Genomic DNA, 20,765 nt, shown 5'->3' with positions numbered 1-20,765 from the left:
CCAGTATCGGTATCGGAACAACTCTACCCCTCTTTCTCTCCTTTCTCTTGACAAGAATGTTTATCTGAGACAGTCTTGCAACCATCAATTAGTGTCGCTTTTTCCACTTGGATGGTATTTGAATTCACTTCATCTTCTTTCTTTTAGTCCCTGAAAGGAGCACGCTGTCGGTCAATATCCGGGGGAAAAAAACGAATTTGGAGCTTTAAAATACAACAAAGAAAGTGTTAAAGAAATTATCAATACAAAAAGGAAATAGCACACATTACAGTGTGACTCGTGCTAAAATTGCCCACAGTGCACATGTGAAAAAAGGGACAGGTGCTTATCAGTGCGCAGAGGACCCACCAAACACGTTCATAACATTAACATTATGTTGCAATTAGCTACCATGCATGATGTATTTCATACAGTACGGGACATAGTTAATTTGCTTAAAAAAAATTAAATAATCGTTATTTCAACTCAAATCACAGGCTGCTTCTGTGCCTTTCTTCTCTTTACGAGGAACTTTTAATTTGTCACGTTCTCACTATAGGGTGAAATAAATACGCAATTTTACTTCCACTACATTGAAGTACAAGAGACTGCAATCTGTAATTTGCCATTATTCTAATTGATTAAACACAGTATGAATGAATGTAATATGATTTGCCTATTGTTTTAATAAATAAATAAAAATAATAATTTCTGAATATTAGCGATGCACTCTATAACAGACCGCTGCCCGATCACAGCCTCAGAGCACCTGCTGCGCTGCTTGAATTGTATGATGTATCCAACATGACAGCCATGTAAACAACCACACAATGTCACGACTAAATATTGCTCTCTAGAATGTTTTTGAATACATTTGAAGCGAGAACTAGACGTTGCAGTAACTCTGAGGACAACCTAGAGAGAATAAATTACATAATAGAGCTTCCAGCATTGTACTTAACAAATCAAATTCAGTCAACTCACTGTCTTGATGTGACAGTTCTGTTAAGTCTGCAGAGAAAACTAAATCTGAGTGCTGCTGACAGATCTTATACAAGCATTTGTGTGAACTGAGAAATGTTTCACTAAAGTTGGAAAAGTGACTTTTAACGAAGTTTTACACTCAGTGTAAAGTTGTGTTGTGTCTGGCCTGTGTTGTGCAGGTTAACCGTATGTGGCATTTAAACAGTAATCACAGTCTATGTGCAGTGATTCATGCTCTACATAGCGTGCTAGCCTTGTTGCTTCTCTAAGTTTTGCAAAGGCAGACATGTCTGCCGAGGGTAAATATCTCATTATTCATTCCCCTGAAAGATTTTGACAATTTTGTGTAATCCTGGCTTTGCCTGGCTTTACCATTAATTCTCTTTTTTAGCAGTGCACCCAAACACAAGCGCACACACATTAGACACCGACACGTTGTGCATGTCGGTGTATAAGTGTGTGTGTGTGTGTGTGTGTACACAAGCGCACTCTCAATCTGCACACTTTATGCCAATTTAATTTAATTAAATTTAGGCATTCTATTCATTCCTTTTGATGATCCTCTGTTTGCATAGCATCTAATGACTAACTTTAATCATTTGTGAGTGCAGTTACACTTCATGCATTTTGATGAGTCCTAGGTTTAAAACACACGCACGCACACACACACACACACACACACACACACACACACACACACACACACACACACACACACACACACACACACACACACAGACAGTCAGACATTGGCTTGGGTAACGTATGAGGCACAGGTCAATTGAAAAGGCCTCTGACTGTCTAGAACGTTTTAATTAAAGTAGCAGTGAAATGTAAACTTGGCGCTAAATATGATTAGCTGTAATTAGCTGTCACTCTGATCTTAATTGCTTTTGAATAACGCTGACCCCCAATTGCTTCATTTATTTGCACGAGTGGCAATGCACTTACAAACTCATCTGTGGTGTCAAGGATTCACCACTGTGTGTGTGTGTGTGTGTGTGTGTGTGTGTGTGTGTGTGTGTGTGTGTGTGTGCGTGTGTGTGTGTGTGCGTGTGTGTGTGTGTGTGTGTGCACGCGCGCTTTGTGGACGTACACACTTTAATGAGTGTTTTCATACATGTAAGTGTACAGTGTGTCTTCGTCAAATTGAATTTAGATAAGAGGAGAGTAAGTTATTATTTTAGATTTATATAGACCATTTCAAACGGAAAACAATAACAAACATTCCAACTAATAGACCTTGGTATCGAGTTGCTAGGGAACAGCTTGGGTTTATATCCTGTCAGCTACTGATAATCACCAAGCTCACTGCAACAGGAAATAAACTTAGACAGTAATAGACACTTTTAGATTGTTAATGGTGTGGAAAGTTCTGCAGGTTCAGCGTTGTGCTTTATTGTTACATCTTGTGTACAGGTACATAAGAAAATAAATAAAAATAAAAAAAATAAAAGTTCGGCTTCCTTCAGACAATTCAGAAGCATACGTAATAATAATAACAATAATAAAACCAAGAAAAGAGAACAACATCAGCGTATGTACATGACACGTGCATATGATCTTTGTACATTATATACAGCTGGGGTTTTCAACCAGTGGTCCGGGGACCACCAGTGGTTCCAGGTGGTCCCCAGCTAAATGATGGAGAGTTGGTCACGAAATGGACCCTTCTAGATCTTTAACTCGTAAAATGAAACTATAGTTACATTATTGTTAAACATATGCATCACTTCATTTACAAGAAGTCTACACAATTAGAGAATGTAGAATAATTGTTATTTTGATCAACGTTTGCCTGTTATCTCTCCTATCGCACCAACATCAACACAGCATGGAATTGCGGACAAAATCTTATAACAAAATATTCTCTAGTTTTGGGTCTGAGAGGCTAAATGTCATTAAATGGTGGTCCGTAGCTCAAATACAGAATAAATAAAGGACCTTGATATGAAAAGGGTTGAAAACCACTGATATACATCAACATAAGGCAGTAAGATAATCAAAAATGTCATAATCATCAGCCGAGGCGTACACATGGTGAGAGACAGCATTATTTTGAGGTAAATAAATAATCAAGTTAAATAAACATATAAATAAATCAAGTTGATCACAGCTGCTCCTACCACCCTTCTCAACTGAACGTTTTCTGTTCATATCAAGTACTTCCCAGTAGCTCCTCATGAAACTGAACGTTTTCTGTTCATATCAAGTACTTCCCAGTAGCTCCTCATGAAACTCGATTTGTTTCAGCAGTTGCCACCATATGTAAACAACTTCACACTATCTTCTATGTACAGCAGATTTGGTAGGAATAGGAGGTTAGCGTTTCCCTTTGTCCTGGTTCTAGTTAAATAAATGGTAAATGGTGCATTTATATAGCGCTTTTATCCGAAGCGCTTTACATAGATAGTGCACTACAGTATATTCACCCATTCACGCACCAATGGCAGAGGAAACCATGCAAGCAGGCCCGGATTTACCATTGGGCTAGGGTGGGCTGCAGCCCGGGGGCCCCCGACTGAGGTCTGTGTCTCTCTCTCTCTTGCTCTCTCTCTCTCTCTCTTTTTGGGGGCTGGGTATCCCAAAATTAAACCAAAATACCCCTGGGGTCCCACCGCACGGCAGATGGGGGAAATTCTGTCTAGCCCGGGGGCCCCTATTAATGTAAATCCGGCCCTGCAGGCAAGGCACCAACCTGCGCATCGGGAGCAATCAGGGTTCATAGTCTTGCTCAAGGACACTTCGAGCTAACTCTGGGTGGCCAAATACATGTCGTTCAGGGGTCCTTAACATGAAATTGTTTGAGAAACCACTGATATAATAGTCAACTGTTAGGATTTAGAGACATTTAGTAGAATCTGGTCTCAGGTCTTAATAGGCTAATTCAATAGAACTAAATGTGTATACTGTATGTGACCTTCCTTCCCCGTGCAGGCTCTCCTAGACGTGGTGGTACAGAGGAGTGAGGGCCACAGCGTGGAGCAGCTGGAACGTCTCTACTCCCTCCTCAGCCAGTGTATCTACCAGCACCGCCTAGAGTACGACAAGACCCGGCTACTGGAGGTTAGAGACGCACGACTCTCTCTCTCACACACACACACACACACACACACACACACACACACACACACAGCTTTATTTGAAAGGTCGAGCAGAACATATTCCCCAGAAACATTATATATTAACAAAATGTAATTGTCCTTGTAACTTGTGTTGGCTATAACAATAATATTTAGCCAACATTGACTCACTTATTCAGGGTGGTTTGCTCATTTTGGCATTGGCTTTGGACAAAATGTAAACAAACACTAAGTCTAAAAATAAGTGGGTTGTTTATGAACAATATATATGTAAATACTTGTGATGTGTCCTTTTTTTTTTTTCACTTAATTTTTATTGGAGTTAGAACAGACACAAACAAAAAAAACAACTAACAAGACAATACGGAAAAGAAAAAGGACAAAAAAGAAAAGAAAAAAAGGCTGCATTTTTCATATTACAATAAACATTCAATGAAATTCTATTGCAATATCACTAGGCTGAGAGAAGAGATTCCACTTTTCCCATTTTTTATAGAATTTATCCTCTTGTAGTCTCAGTATGAATGTTAGTTTTTCCATAGAATACAGTTCCTCAATAATGTCCATCCATTGATCTTTCGTTGGTGGGTCCTGTTGGTACCAGCGTCGTGTGATTGCTTTTTTACTTGATGCTAAGAGGATCTTGATTAAATATTTATCATGTGTTAGAAAATCTACAGGGATATCTCAAAACACAGAATGGTCTCCAAAGTGGAGTGAATATCCTGCCAGTATTTCTGAAAGACCAGAAGATATGAGCGTGGCCCGCTTCCTTGTGGCCACATTGTCTCCAGCAAGGCTGTTCTGTTTTCAGTTGTCTTCCAAGTTCTTCCAACAGAATTCTCTCCACATTCTTGAGTTGGTGGATGTAATTTGTGTTTCGCACATGTTTGCCCATTCTTCTGATGTGATGGTAATCTCCAAGTGATGTGTCCTTTTGATGGTATGGTCCTTTTAAAACATTATTTTCTGCTGCTGTTATGATAGAGTGGAGAATGACAGGGTAGAGAGAGAGAGAGAGAGAGAGTGAGAGAGATGTTACACGATGCCAGTCACGGGTCGGATGACTCGGATTTAGACTCGTAACATTATGGTCAGGTTTCTGTGTCCTCATGTGAGCCATCATTTAAGGATTATGACATGCAAGCACCGCACTGACGCTTGGCTTCATTAAGGCTGTTTGATTCAAACAGCTGTTGTGTTATTGAACAAGAGTACAACGTGCCAGACATGATGGAGAAGCCGACAGACTGCCTGTATCTGTCTGTGGTTGGCCTGATGATATCTCAGACACGGCCGTTAGCTATGCAGTATGCCCATTTCTGCTCTATTATTAGTTCAGTCACTTAAACCTGTTGATGTTTGTTAAAGGTCAGTGTAATTGGTTAAAGTACACACGCACACCAGGGGGGCAGTGAAGCCAATAGTGTCTGAAGCCAGTAGGAAATCCTGAAATCCTGACCTCATATAATGGCCTGTTGTGGAGCTGTCATTGGGCCCAAAAAACCCCATGTATTTGGGCCCAACTTCACCTAGACTTTATTACCTTAATAAACATGGTCATGAATACTTTCTGCTTCCAGTCACTAGTTTAAAGTCTCATTTCTCAGGTCATAATATTCTTTTTGGAAAATTATGGTCCCGTTTATTTAAAGAATTACCATAAAGTCGAGTATGTTCTGAGGGGCGTGGCTACCGTTGCAGTCTATCGGGACCACCCCCCGCTCGAGTCAAAATAAAAACCAACGAAGAAGAAGGGGGGAAGTCCCGCCTCGTTGTCTGTGCCAGCCAATGGCCAGCTGGGCCCAAACGGATCTAGAAAGATGGAGATTTACTGACATATTTTTTTACAGTCTATGACGCACACACACCACATTATCAGCAGTTCGAGCATGGTCAAAAACAACAACTGCAGCTTACCGGTCTGCAGCTTGACAGTTGTGGAGCTTTCATTATAGCGATGTGTCGAATTCCTCCTTTCCCCGTTGTGACGTTGCAGGGGACCCCCCAACTCATTTGGAGGGGACAAATGTGACGTTGGCTGGGGACTTGACTTGTCCCCCGCGTCCCCTACCCAGTTACGCCTATGGCTAAATGTCATGAAATGGTGTTCGGTGGCTCAAATGGCGAATAAACAATGGGCCTTGATATGAAATAGGTTCAAAACCACTGACATCATGATGCACACACTTGTCAGCTGCTTTTTGAGGTTTAGATGCATGTCGTTTGGCAGATTAGCTGCTCCGACCCACCCAGCGTTGTGTCAGTCCCTGCCTGCTACCTTGGACTGAAGGCTTTGCTCCGACTCTGTAAGACAAACCAGGCTTACCCTGAACACAGCAAGCACATCATAGCAATTGATCTTTGTCTGTCCATAGCTGTGTGAACGATGGCCCTGTTTGATTATTCTGTCCTGCTGGCGTTCAGGTGGCCCTTCATCCCCAGAATAGGCTGCATCTAATGATAACAGCGTGTAGTGAGGCGGGTGGGTGTGTGCGCACTACAGAAGACAAGTGTAACATACTCTGTAGGGTGAGATGTATCTGAACATGATGATGATTGCACACGATGTCTCGAGTATGATAGAGTCAGAATAGAGAGAGTAAACAACTCTGACATATGAGAGTGACTAATAAGACTGGGCTTTGTGTCGCACATTGTCCGTTTACAATTCACTGTGACATTTCCACAGAGTTTGCTCATTTAACTCCCATAAGAACATGGTGAAATGCAATTCCTCCGGCTTGTCAATGATGTTACCTTGACATTTAGTGCTTTGTCTGTTGTTCGTCAGACGTGTGTCACAGTGTCAAAAGGTTATTTAGACATGTTCAGTTGAGTTAGGAAATGGAATGCTAGCATTTCATTCCCCCATTCACATCGACGGCACAAGCAACCATGCAAGGTACCAACCTGCTCATAGTTACAGTCACAGTTAGGGCTTCAGTGTCTTGCTCAAGGATATTTTGACATAAAGGTTCCCAGATGGCCGCTCTACCCCCTGAGCCACTGCAGCACATTAGAATGGTTGTCTCAAAGCCTCGGCACTGGATCCCTCCACCTCGTGGCTCAACAAGGCAGATGCACTTAACCGTATTATGTTACTCGCGAGTTGTGAAGACGCAGGTTTGAGTTTGGTTCCCGGCCTGAGTTTCCTGTCCCCCTCTGCAGTCTCATCTGCAATTTTCTACGTCGTACAACTTAGTCAAAAGTAACACATTTCAAGATGTCTTTTGGGTTCAGTAACTTTGGGTTCAGTATTTAGTTAAAGTGCCTTATTTTACTGCCATTTTATGGTCTACCCTAATTGAATAGATAAATTGGATAATCAAAACATTATCAAATCTACTGTGAGCCACCTGTTAACTTATTAGCTTTGCAGTAGCATTGGAAACCTAGTAACTCACATAGTTATATATGATGAGGGAGAAAACAAGATAGATACGGCAGCAGCTGGTTATTAATTCATACATTATGAATTAATAACCAGCTGCTGCCGTATCTATCTGTATTAAATGTACAGTAAGGGGAGTCCCCACGGAGGTCTGCGCGGTGGTCGGCCGCAATGTTCCCTCTAATTTTTGTTCGATCTGAGCAAACACTCAAACCTCCTGAGAAGACTCAGCAACTGCTGTGCAAACATACGTCACCTTGACAACAAATTATCCAAACGTTAGATAATGCGAAGTGAGCTCACTTCACACAGGTGTGATTATTATTATGTATTTGCAACAGATAAATATAGTGAAAATAGCAGATCTACAAATTCGTTGTGAACTTGTAGATTGGCTCTTTCTTATATTATTTAAAGGTAGAGTAAGTGATTTCACTCAAAAAACCTTAGGTTTCGTTTTTGGCTGTGGGACCTAAGCCTTCGTCCAATCAGGATAGAGAGTCAAAAACGAAACCTAAGGTTTTTTGACCCCCAGGGGTTAACTGGGGACAGGGAGGAACTCCTATATGGTCAGCACACTCTATAGTAGAGAGGATTATCACAACAAAACAAAAAAATAAGTGATATTTGAATTAAGTGAAATCACTTACTCTACCTTTAACAATCTGGCCAATGTGTGACCAGTTTGTATAGCATGGTTTGCGGATTTCTTTTGATGCAGTAATGGTCTTTTTCTTTTTGAGCCTTTGAGGTAATATGCAAGTCTTAAAAGTCCTTAAATTGTCACTTCACTGTCATCTGGGGATCCCCCCAAATCATGTTTGGGACCCACAGGTTGAGAACCACTGGTATATGTTAATACTCAAATGTGCTACAGGATGGGGGGCATGAGAAAACATAAAATCTTTATTATTAAGAACAGTGGAATGAGCTATCTGGGGACTGGTGAGTGCATTCCACAGGGCTGGGTCTGTGTCTTTGAACTCATAGTTTATAGACACTAGTCTCTTGAGTCAGACTGTTGAGTTGACTCCGTCAATAAAGGAAAAGAGGGAACTGTTTTTCCTTTACTTTTGACAATGGGTTCTCAGGTTGTCGAACGTCAGCCCCAGTCCTTACGCCGGCTATATAGCTCCACATAGCAGAGGGAGAGGTTCCATATGGGGCTAGTAGACGACTGGAGATTAACGTTAGCTTCCACATGTTTCATTCACAAGTTCACCGGAGGCTTGTTGTGCTGTAGTGATATGCAAACGCTAACGTAACCACGTTAGCTAACCAGCTAATGCGAAGCTAATGTTGGTCATTCCCATTATGGAACGGTTTTGGAACCCCTGTCGTTGTAGCGCACAACCGTGCTTTGATCCGTTCGCCTTTTAAATCTAAATCTCCCATCAACGGGTCCAAGCTATGCGATTTCATCTGGTTCTTCATGTTTGCATGTGGGGTTTCTTGTTACTGCTGCCTGCCGCGTCTCTCCTCTAGGGGTGCACGATTATGAAATTATGACCGATATCCGATCTCCGATTATTTGCAGGGTCATATCTGCCAATACCGATTCTGAACGATTCCGATATTATACAGATGACCACAATGGAAACAATCCTAGGCCCTATAGGGTTAATAAAGTATTCAATCAATCAATTAATAGCCTATACTCTTTTCTGTTTTCACAACTGAATGACTACTGAATGAGATGAGTACACAAAGTAAATGTAGACATTTTTTAAATAAAAATAAAAAATGCTGGTGAAAACCGATGAAATAATCTGTTATATTTTGAGACCGTTCCGATTCTGATATGGCATTTTTATGGCCGATATGGATGATTCCGCTTATGTTACCGATTCATCGAGTATCCCTAGTAAAAACTACTAAAGAGATAGCTCCCAATACAGTCTCACTTTAGACCGCCAAAGACCGCCATTCACTGCAGGGTCTCCGTGGAAATCGTGGGATACATAGCAGCATTTTAAAAGTTCAAAGACTTCATCCTTGTATTGGAATGAGACCTGAGCTAGCTTGTTGAGTTTCTTTTGAAGAAGTGTTCTAGCCAGCTCGTTCCTGCGGGAACCATTGGAAGTACTTCTGAAGTACTACTGCGCTGTCAGGGTGGAGAGAAGAGCAGTGTTGATTTTGACAGCAAGTCTCTTGAATAGTTTTTTAGTTTTAGTCATCGTAGCTTAGTTTTCATTTAGTTTCCATTTAGTTTTCGTCAGTGAAAAACGGTAGGCGACGAAAGTTCTTTTGTCATAGTATTAGTCGATGAAATCAACACTGGAGAAGAGGATGGTCAGAATGGTTCAACAGGTGGTCGGTCACCATGCATCCGTCTGGGCTGGTCTCATATGGCCAAGCAGTGTCTGCCGCTGTTTTAGAGGACAGGAATGGGGGCTCGTGGTCAGACGTGCCGGTCACTCATCTCTCTTTTGTAGGACAAACGTCTCTTCTCCACAGCAGGTCAGCTTATAGTGGTACCACTGTGTGTGTGTGTGTGTGTGTGTGTGTGTGTGTGTGTGTGTGTGTGTGTGTGTGTGTGTGTGTGTGTGTGTGTGTGTGTGTGTGTGTGTGTGTGTGTGTGTGTGTGTGTGTGTGTGTGTGTGTGTGTGTGTGTGTGTGTGTGTGTGTGTGTGTGTGTGTGTGTGTGTGTGTGTGTGTGTGTGTGTGTGTGTGTGTGTGTGTGTGTGTGTGTGTGTGTGTGTGTGTGTGTGTGTGTGTGTGTGTGTGTGTGTGTGTGTGTGTGTGTGTGTGTGTGTGTGTGTGTGTGTGTGTGTGTGTGTGTGTGTGTGTGTGTGTGTGTGTGTGTGTGTGTGTGTGTGTGTGTGTGTGTGTGTGTGTGTGTGTGTGTGTGTGTGTGTGTGTGTGTGTGTGTGTGTGTGTGTGTGTGTGTGTGTGTGTGTGTGTGTGTGTGTGTGTGTGTGTGTGTGTGTGTGTGTGTGTGTGTGTGTGTGTGTGTGTGTGCGCGCGTGCGTGCGTGCGTGTGTGTGCTGTATGTGAGGTTGTGGGAAATGGAGCGTGCCCATACATTTGTCTCCCACTCTCTTGTTCCATCCCCAGGGTCTGACACACATGCACACACACAAACACAGCTCGTCTGTCTCTCCTAACCTTTCGGCAGATGGAGTGGACAGCAACCTGCTCTCTGTTGAAGCCACAGGGTCCCTCACTGCCCAGTGCATAATAACTCACCAGCCATCAACAAATTCTCGTTTCACTTCAGGCCCATAGTTTTGTCAGTGGCTCAGAATGCAGTTAAAGCATTTCAAGCTGCACATTATGCAGACGTGTTTGACCTATGACCCTAAATGCCTGGGCTGTACGCACCACGGAACGCCCAGGCCACGAAGAGCTAGTTATTTTGTCTCTGAACTGCACAAGAACATGAATTCCATATCAGTCTGGTGTACAATCATATCCAAAGAGGCTTGCAGAATCATGAGTGGATTTGATGTTTATGTAATATATTGTAGCTCCGCTGGGAATCCTATGCCTACACTGGCAATGTTAGATGGTGCACTAGTCTCTGACCCAAACGGGACTTGGCCCTCTTTTTGCTCTGTTTTTCAATATATTTTTCATCCCACGATTTTGTAACCCATTTTTCACCCCTGTGCCAATCATCTACTGTGATCCTGGGCTCTACACACCCTCCGCCAACCTGGGGAGAGCAACGGACTTAACTCATGCTCCCTTCATGCCTGAGTGTCCAAGTTGCTCCTTTACACCTGACAGGGGGGAGTTTCCCTGATTGGACGTAGCGCGTGGAAGGAACACGTTATTCCAACCAGTTCCTTTCCCCTCCATCAGGCGCCCCGGCTGGCCAGGGGGAGGCAGTTTAGAGACCAGGATTACTGCATGTTTTTGTGAGGGTACCTACCCTAGGGGACACGGGGAGAACATGCAAACTCCACACAGAAAGGCCCTTTCGCCAACCCCGCCTTCGGGTATGGGCACTGATGACGCGGAGGAGGAAACACGCCGCCAGCACCCACAGTGCCCCGAGCGGGAATCGAACCCAGGACCTTCTAGCTGTGAGGCGACAGCACTACCAACTGTGCCACCGTGCCCCCTTGCTGTGTTTTTCTTCTAAACATCTTCTTTAGGGCTGGTCTGAAGGAGAGAGGAAGTGTAAGTGAGGTTGCTGTGCGTGTGTGCGTGCGCAGCAAATAGATGATAGCTGCCCAAGCTTTTACCAGGCTGACAAAGTCCAAAGCCTTTAGGGAATCGACACAATTAGTGCATATTTAATGAGCTGTGTTTTAACCACCCCCCCCCCCCCCCCCGTACCTGTCATAAGAGTGCGACGTGGAAGGAAAAGCAAACGGAACCTGGAGTAAATGGACTCATGCAGAGCACCGCCATCACCACTTTAACACTTGAGATTTGCTGTTCCATTCAGTGCAGATTGCAGGCTGCAGTGGCTTTAATTTGCATCGTAACCACGGTGTCACTTAATTAATGCACTTAAAGTGACACTTTACAAGGCGGGGAGTCGCCTGTTCCTTCCAGCCAGCTGGCCATTATATTCTCCTCATGAATGACCTGCATCCTATTACCTGAGACTGAATCAAAGTCGGTGTAAAAACCACTCTGTGTGTCTGGACTGGAGCCCTGCTTTGAAAGTCGACCATATCCTCTCGCCCATGAATGATATGTTTAGTGGACATTATATGAACTCCACTACAAATGCCACTGTTGGTGTTGCTAGGGGACGAGCCAGAACACATCCGGTTTGCTTGTTGTGTGTTAAAGATGTGTCTGTCTGAAGCGGAAGCCTGTGTGTTTCTGAACCAATCAGTGTCGCATCCCTTCAGGCTATGAGACGTAGCTCCGGTACATCTGCGACACGTGGAGTCTTTGTTTGTTTACAAGTGAGAAGTAGACGGCCAGCTCAACATGTTTGCTACTACGTGGTTTATTTCTAACCTCGTAGTTCTGTAATCAAAATCAGCTGTGTTTGGAGGAACGTGCAGGGAATCAAACAGGTGAATGAAAGCACGTTTTTGTTCAAAGGAAGTAATTACAATTTATTTTTTATTTATTTTATTATTATTACCCAGGGAAGTAGCTGAGCACAGGTGCTCATTTTCAGCAACGCCCTGCACATAGAATTAGAAACACACAGACAGACACACACAGAGACGCACATTAAAACCTGGGAGCTGACCAGTACAACCACAGTCTTATACTGTTGGCCACGAAGCAGCTCCAGGAGGATTTAAAGATTGAAAGTGTGAAAGACATAAGGACGTTATCTTTCATTAACCAGTTTATTGTAACACTAGCTAACAATGAAAGTAATCGGGGGGAGAGAAGCTCAAGAAATAATTTCTCCCAGTATAATAATATATAATAATCTTGGCCCGTTTTGAACAAAAAGCAAATCATGAACGCAGTGTGCAATTTACGTGGACATTTTCACACACTTTTCTACTTGGCTGAGGAATAAATCCCACCCTTTTCACATTGGCCTGTTATAGCGCCACCAACAGGTGGATTTTAGCAAAACACATTTTTGGAACAAAATGCATCAAATCATCCAATTGCCATCAAGGGGGTGGAATAACATGGAACATCCACTGTTAGTGACATCAGTTTGAGACATCTACGTATATGTCAAGCCTAGTCATTTTATTATAGCTCAATATCACAAGTCATATCCCAAAGGGCTGCACTTGCACTTAAAAAGATTAATACGAACTATTTAATACGAACTAGTTCATTGCACATACATAAGCGCACATACAGAGTTACACACACACACACACACACACACACACACACACACACACACACCCTCTCACAATCACAACACACATACAATACTTGGCAAATGAGGTGGAAGTGGAAATAGAGCGGATTTCCATAATTTAGTGCTTGGTCAAAAGGCTGTGTTTTATATTTTTTATATTTAATATATAATTGTATATATTACATTTAACTGTGTGTATGGGGCAGATCTTTTTCAACTGTGCTTACAAATATTTAGGGCTTAACCACATGTTCTATTTATGATGAATATTGAAAGAGATTTTATTTATTTATTATTATTATTATTATTATTATATTTAATCATTTTTGACAATTTCTGCCATTAATGAAAAGGGGGCGCCAGTGTGAAAGTGGTTAGAAGTGGCTTTGTACTACAGAACTAATAGTTGTAACTTCACTTCCACAATTTGAAGTAAATTGATTTCTTATAGCACGGCCTATTGCACTGACTCAGCCATTCAAGTAATAACTTGCACGCACACACACACACACACACACACACACACACACACACACACACACACACACACACACACACACACACACACACACACACAAAGGCACACACAAGCAACATCTTCAAAACATTAATCACGGTCTATTGCAGGCTAACATCCATCTCTCTTTCCTCGGCTCCATTCAGATTGAGTCTGTGTCAAATTCTGCTGTTTTCATGCTGAGACAAATCGGCCGCATCATTCTGCCATAGCTTTGGTTCATTTTACATCATTTATCACACTGAAAGTTGTTATTCGCTGGGGCAAATTCCAAGTAATATTGGAATAGTGATGCACACAGACTTTGTGTGTGTGTGTGTGTGTGTGTGTGTGTGTGTGTGTGTGTGTGTGTGTGTGTGTGTGTACTCTATTCATAATGTGTGCATAATCTACATAGATTCTTTAAATTAACCTGTAGTTTTGTCTGTGTGTGGTTTACAGCAGATGGAACGGCAAGTTCAGCATTTCGATACATTCCTGTGAGACAGAGTGCCTGTCAGGTAGATCCTGAACAGCCTGGGACCACAAAGACATACACGGAGTGAGAGAGAGAGAGAGCAACGTTGGGAGTCCAGTACAGATACACAGAAATGCAAATCAAGCGCAGATGAGAGAGGAGACATTCAATGGTGCTATTGTCTCAGGAACCAGTTCTACACAACCAAACTCCTGGAGGTGTCTTTACAGACACACATAACACACACACACACGGTGACCCTGGTGCTACTTGGGTGCTAGACACATTTTTCTACCCATGCTGCTCTTGGAACCTATTATCAACTCGAACAACTAGCGAACCAACAGAAGGATTGGGTGATGTCATATCGCAACTGGCTGCCTATCCCAGGAGCAGGCCACACACACACACACACACACACACACACACACACACACGTGGACACATACACGCGGACACACACATATAAATATATATATACGTACAGGCACAGATCCTCACCAGCAGAAGTGTGAATGTGGTGTGCAGCTAAAGCCAGATTTATACTTGGTTGCGTGTTGTGTCTCGCACTGAAATTAGCTGATCTACAAGCTCTCTACGTGGGTTTGTTGATCCGTTTCCATTTCGGTGCAAGACAGTGGGGTGCACATCCAGGCATAAATCCAGCATAAGGAGTCGAGGCCCAGACAATGTTGGGAATCATTGGACTACATTGTGGGAAACCACCTCGCCCCTCCAGTGCAATGTTTCATCAGCGCCCACTTGTCTCATCATCACCATGCCAATAGGTGGCTGTTTATTGTTTTTTACTTATTTTTATTTTTTTTATTTCGTTTTTTCAACTACTTGATTTGCCCGATATGTGTGAGCTGCCCTGGAGCACATTCGCACGCAAAACAATAGTTTACAGAGAATGTTTCAGTGCAGCGGCATAATGCAGTCAGTCAGCACAGGAGAGCAGAGAAAGCCATTGCATTACTGACCGTCCGGTTTGGAGACGGGAATCGCCGGTTTCTGAACAAAGATGAGTGTATTGTTTGCTCACAGTCAGCCATAAAACCTCTTCTCCTCTCTCAACCCCACCCGGACATGGTCTTCTTCATTCTCCCCATGAGCCTGGTCAGGCCACCATGTGCTAAATGCTGGTGGTAGCAGAGTCCCTTCACCAACACTTGGCAGTGTAAATGTCTATTCCACACAAGCCATGCCCTTGATTGAGTTCATTCAGATTTTGACGTTTTCCCTGCTAGTGACGCTCTAGCTGAGTAACTGGAAAGCACTGCAGTACACACACACACAGTGGAACACGTCTGTAGTTTGCACTGCCTAGCGTGTGCCTTAATTTAAACCTTGAGTTGAAGAAACTCTTTGATATATTTTAGCAGGTGTTCATTTTTCGACTCCTCCTTGTGATACATTTTGGAATCGATGGGATAGGATCTAATTTTGGGGGGTAAGGACCTAGTAACCACTGACCTCACATTGACCTTATTAAACTAAACTAGCGTAATGTAATACATAGATAGACTTAAACTAAACTCATTTAACACATAGATTATATTGCATTTAAAGGACCATACCGGTTTTAGCCCTTTTTAGACTATGACTCACAGTATACAGTACATTACTGCCAACTATGGTTGGTGTTCGAGGATTGCATTAATTTGAGTAGGATATGATGGGGTCCCCTCTTTTTTTTCTTCTTTTTTGTCCAATTTACATATATTATGTTTTATTGCATTTAAAAGTGCAGGTTGATTTGAAATGTCCCTGGAAACTTGATTGATTTCCAAATATAATGTAAACATATATAGTGCATAATGCATTGCATCCAGTGCTATTTAGCAAGCAGCGGTATGGTCCTTTAAGCTGTTTCACAAGTTGCTATGCTCACTGAAAATGTAAGCTCTTTCACAAGTTGCTATGCTCACAAAAAATGTAAGGCAGCACCCTGAGCATTTTCAGAACTAAATTGAAATATTCAGCATATATCTGTCCCACTCTGACCTGACTCGGCTCTCCACTTGGACACTTGAGCAGCGGTAGGGAGAGGTTGACACCAGCATTGTTTTCTTCTGCTCTCATAAGGACAAAATAATGCGAGTCCAAAGCATTCATGGTGCCAAGTCTTCTGCACACTCCTTTGGAAAAATGTAAAACCTAACGGAGCAGAGCTTAGATGCACCTGTACTCACAGGGACAGGCTGTATTAGGTCCAATAACCTATGTATTATGTTGTGCATTTGTTTGATTTTTGTACATTTTTCTTTTTACATGTATGTTTTGGAAATGTTAGGATTGCAACCTATTTGTTTTTGTTGTTGCATGGATTGTGACTCTGATAATAAACAAGCCATTCTAGGCAGTGCCCATCGCTAAGCTGTAAAAAGCATTATATTGGATTTTTTTTGTTTGTTTCTTTTTTTTTATTATTGTTAAATAATGTATGTACGCTGGTGTCTTTTGTTTCCACTTAATTCTATTTCCTTCGGTCAAAGAGACTAGCGGGGACTCTCGTATGTGGCTGTCTGCCTGCGGTAAATCAACACATTCACTAAAACTTGACATTTCTATAAACCCCCTTTTTTACTCTAGAGTAGACAACATTTAAAATGGTTCCAGGTTTATCTCCTGTTGCAGTGTTTGTGAATATCAGTAGCTGACACGACAGGAAATAGGATATCCATTTCCAAGCTATTCCCTACCAACACAAAAACCCACCTACAAGATCATTTCTATAGCATTTCCATGTCCGTGGAAGAGGCCATATTTTGACCAGATGCAATATCGGAGAAAGCCCTCCTGTCTCTCTCAGAACACACAAGAAACAAAACAAAATCCTTGATTCCAACCCTAACCTCTGGTGCATCTCTCACTGAACCTCTGCCTTCTCTTGAATTGTACTGTAGCTGTAAGTGTTGACAAAAACAATGCCACAACAATAAGACCATATGCAAACTAGCATGGACAGGTTAGCACTCAGATTACTGCAGAGAGAAACCTGCGCTACCTCAGCTTAATTTATTTCCGATGCTAATGGCGAAAACAGAAACGTTTACTGGGTACATGGGCAGTATTCTGTAGTGCTTTAGCCCAAGATACTGTGGCAACACCAGCCAGCTAAGGTACAGGTCAGGATCACCAGAGATCACATGCTGCTACAGTAATCCTAGAGAGCTATCATTGGTTTTTGGATGGAACTTGTTACTCTCCCTTTTCTGATTTATATAAGTTTGCATTATCTTTGAGCCAGATAAAATTACTGCATTACTTCTATCATGTTTTCTTGAGAGGTTATTTTCAAATTTCTCAACATTGTTTCTTGATCCAGCACACAACATGTTTTCAACGTTATCTCATGTTATGGTTTAGTTATAAGCTGTGGACAGTTAGGTTGCTGTTTTTGTTCCTGACTCAACAAAACACTCTATCATCTTTTACTTTCAAGGTGATTCTCATCTTTATTGTGCGTCTCTAAATGTTTTCTTTTTTTCTTTTTTATTTATTAATATCATTGTTAAACATGTTCTACTATTCATAAAAAGTCTTTTTGTACATTTGAAATTACAAATAGAGCAAATGTTTGATTTGTTTGGGATGTTTGTTTTGCTGATGGTGCGTATAGCGTTATGTGTAGCAGGTTCATTTGGCGTGTGAGGGGTTGGGAATAAAAGGGGGTTTACAGGTCTCTCAGGTTCAACACGCAACACAAGCCCTTTGAATTTTTGTATTTATTTCATTGTGCTGAAGTTTTATCTTTTACTGAAGTGGTCGGACTGTGGCATACTGGATGAGGTCAACGTCAGCTGGGCCCAATTTCATATCCTTAAAGGACGACTTGACCACTTTTTAACATACCGTAATCTTCATATAATTGGTCCTCACTAAAGTTCATGATAAAATAGCACCATTTCTGTCTACTCACTTGTGTCTCATAGATAGGAGGGCTGTGGGTAGTTCAGAAACCCGTCTACCAGTGACATCAGCGATGGGGAATCCAAGCTACAGTAATAGAAACTTGTTTGTTTGTTTTTTGATATTTCATCATGAACATTAGTGAGGACCATTTATAATGAAGATAGGTTGAAGTTGTCCTTTAAGCTGATCTAGTAGCCTCCGTGGAACAGAAAGCAGATTGGTTTACCTTAATACTTTGCTTTTTGTTATTTTTGGTTCACCCTCTGCCAAAAGATTGATGCTTTAGGATTCTAACTACATTTGGAGTAAAGAGAAATGGGTGGTGGTGGTAAAATGTCATACATTGTGGGTCTTCCTTTTGTTAATAATTATGGCTTACATTTTTAGACGGTTTGGACTAACAACCAATTTTTGTCTGGTAGTTCAGGCTTAGTCCTATAGTCCAGTATGCAGAAAGCTTTTTCAACCTTCCATCCTTCTCCTGTTTGTCACCTCTTTATTTTTTATTTTGACAGATTAACATACTAGTCTGTGGTTATTCATAGCTTTGTCGTAGTTCTGTTCTTTTTTTTTAGGTTAATGTGTGCATTTAACACAACCCCTTCACATTTAACTGTTGATTTAGTGTAAGTTATATTTGAAAAGAACCATTTACTGTATTTCTAAAATAAACTGCTGTGATAAACTTGAATAAAGGTTCAAATTGTATTTCTATGTCCCTTTCCCCCCATTTTGTTGCTTCCTCTTGCCCCCCATGTTGCATACTCAGAATAACGCTATATAAGTTTGAGATTATTATTATTAGTATTTATAAACTCTTCAGCTGTGTTTTTAGGATTGGTGTGGAGTGGGCATATAATAGCCTACTTTTTTCTGAAACATGGGTGAACTGTAAAGCTTGAATATTGAATGTTAGTATAAACTGTGTTTTGAACATTTTCAATTTGGAAAGATATGTTAAAAACATTGGCTATAACACATCGTTTTTTTTCATTTTTTCATTTTTGTCAAATCATCAAAAATGATGAAAAACGGCGCGCTATAGTATGCCGTACGATATAGGCTATAGCCCATGGTCCAAAATGATGAGAAACGAGGATAACTTTTTTTTTTCAAAATTAAAAAAAACATGGGCTATAACCCATCGTTTTTTTTATTTTTTCATTTTTGTCAAATCATCAAAAATGATGAAAAACGGCGCGCTATAGTATGCCGTACGATATAGGCTATTAACCTGACGCTGCCAGATCCAAAAAGCTTGCTACACAAATTTGTTTCACAGCTTATTTGGATCTGGGATCGCGGAAGCAAATTCAATGACGGGGCTGTTCCTTTTCTTCAAGATACTTGGTAGATGATTGGATGGGACCGTCTGTCTATCACCGTGTGGGCGTGCAAACACAACCAATCATATTGACGTGTCTACGTGACGTTTGTTTGGATGCGACAGCAGGATGTAAACATGTAGTCCACTGTATTTCACAGAACAACTTGTTGCTAAAAAAGTTATCATGGATGTCGGAGATTTGTGTCGTTTTTGTAACGCCAATCTGCGCATAAAAGGTACTATTACGAATTCAAAGAATATATTTGTTAGTACTAAGCCTGTAAAAAGTGTTAACGAACGCCTGATAGCGTTAGGTTTAACACTGTTTAAAGACCCGTATCGTCTCGGATGTGTAAGCCATGTATTACATTGCTTCAAAGAATGGAAGTCGTTTATCCCATTTTCCGGCGCTGGCAAAAAGAGGACAAAGACAGAAGACCTGCAGAAACGGCTACCGCTACAGCAGAACCACGGACGCCACCTGAGGCAACTGGACCCGCGAGGACAGATAAACGTTACAGAGAGCCTACGCCTTCTAAAACACCACGGCGGATTAAAAAACCTCGCACTCCATCTCACACTTACACCCCTACATCGACTGATTCCCCAACAACGGCGACAACCCCTTCTCGTAGGCTGTCTAAACCATCAACTGGGATGCCCGTGTTCTAGTTTGTCATCAGACCATGTCAACTTCAGTCCGCGTCAACCGTCGCCGTAGAGACGGACCCAAACGACAGATGTTTTTCACAGTGAAATAATGCGTAGCGGTCCGCGTCAATGCCTGTGTTTTTCCTTTATTTTAATCACAATTCCATTTCCAAACAACATAGCCTATAAGCCTACCGATGTGATTCTTGTCTTAAGCGTCGGGCAGGCGTTGTGTGGAGTCTGTGGACCTTCGCCAGGTATTGTTGTTGTTGACTGTCACGGGAAGAAGGGGTTGTCCGACTATTCCTGTTTCTTAAATTATCCATTAGCTTTTATACATTCTATTCTATTCGCCATTGAAGTATGAGTACGTGTCACGTACATTAACCATGTAGCCCAGCATGTATAGTGCGTGAAAATAAACGCATTGATGAATGAAGGAATAAAAAATAAAAAAAACCTTTCTGACTGGATTCGAACTTGTCCTGTTCTCAGCATAAGTTCACCTGTCTGGAGCATAGTCCAGTGTGCCATTCTATCGACGACGTTTAATAACCACAATCACATCATAAGAGAAGACGTACACATTTAGACGTCTACATTGACGTCTACATTTAGAAAAAAATGACGAAATGACAAAAACGATGGGTTATAGCCCATGTTTTTTGAAATTTTGAAAAAAAAAGTTAGCCTCGTTTCTCAT

General features: G+C 41.7%; 1 protein-coding gene across 1 annotated transcript in view; it reads left to right on the top strand.

The window, feature by feature from the left end:
* The window catches only part of atad2b (ATPase family AAA domain containing 2B), a 120,365-nt gene extending 101,573 nt beyond the window's left edge, over positions 1-18,792 (top strand). The window contains exons 27-28 of the mRNA XM_080791067.1: positions 3,901-4,029; positions 14,151-18,792. Coding sequence (XP_080647193.1) covers positions 3,901-4,029; positions 14,151-14,192 — 171 coding nt within the window. The 3' untranslated portion in view covers positions 14,193-18,792. The remainder of the gene's footprint in view (positions 1-3,900; positions 4,030-14,150) is intronic.
* The last annotated feature ends 1,973 nt before the right edge of the window (positions 18,793-20,765 follow it).

This window comes from Protomyctophum bolini (genome assembly GCF_963924005.1).
Source record: "Protomyctophum bolini genome assembly, chromosome: 19".
In the NCBI taxonomy this organism is placed as follows: domain Eukaryota; kingdom Metazoa; phylum Chordata; class Actinopteri; order Myctophiformes; family Myctophidae; genus Protomyctophum; species Protomyctophum bolini.
Note: the sequence above shows the minus strand (reverse complement) of the source record. Positions and strands in the feature narration are given on the sequence as shown.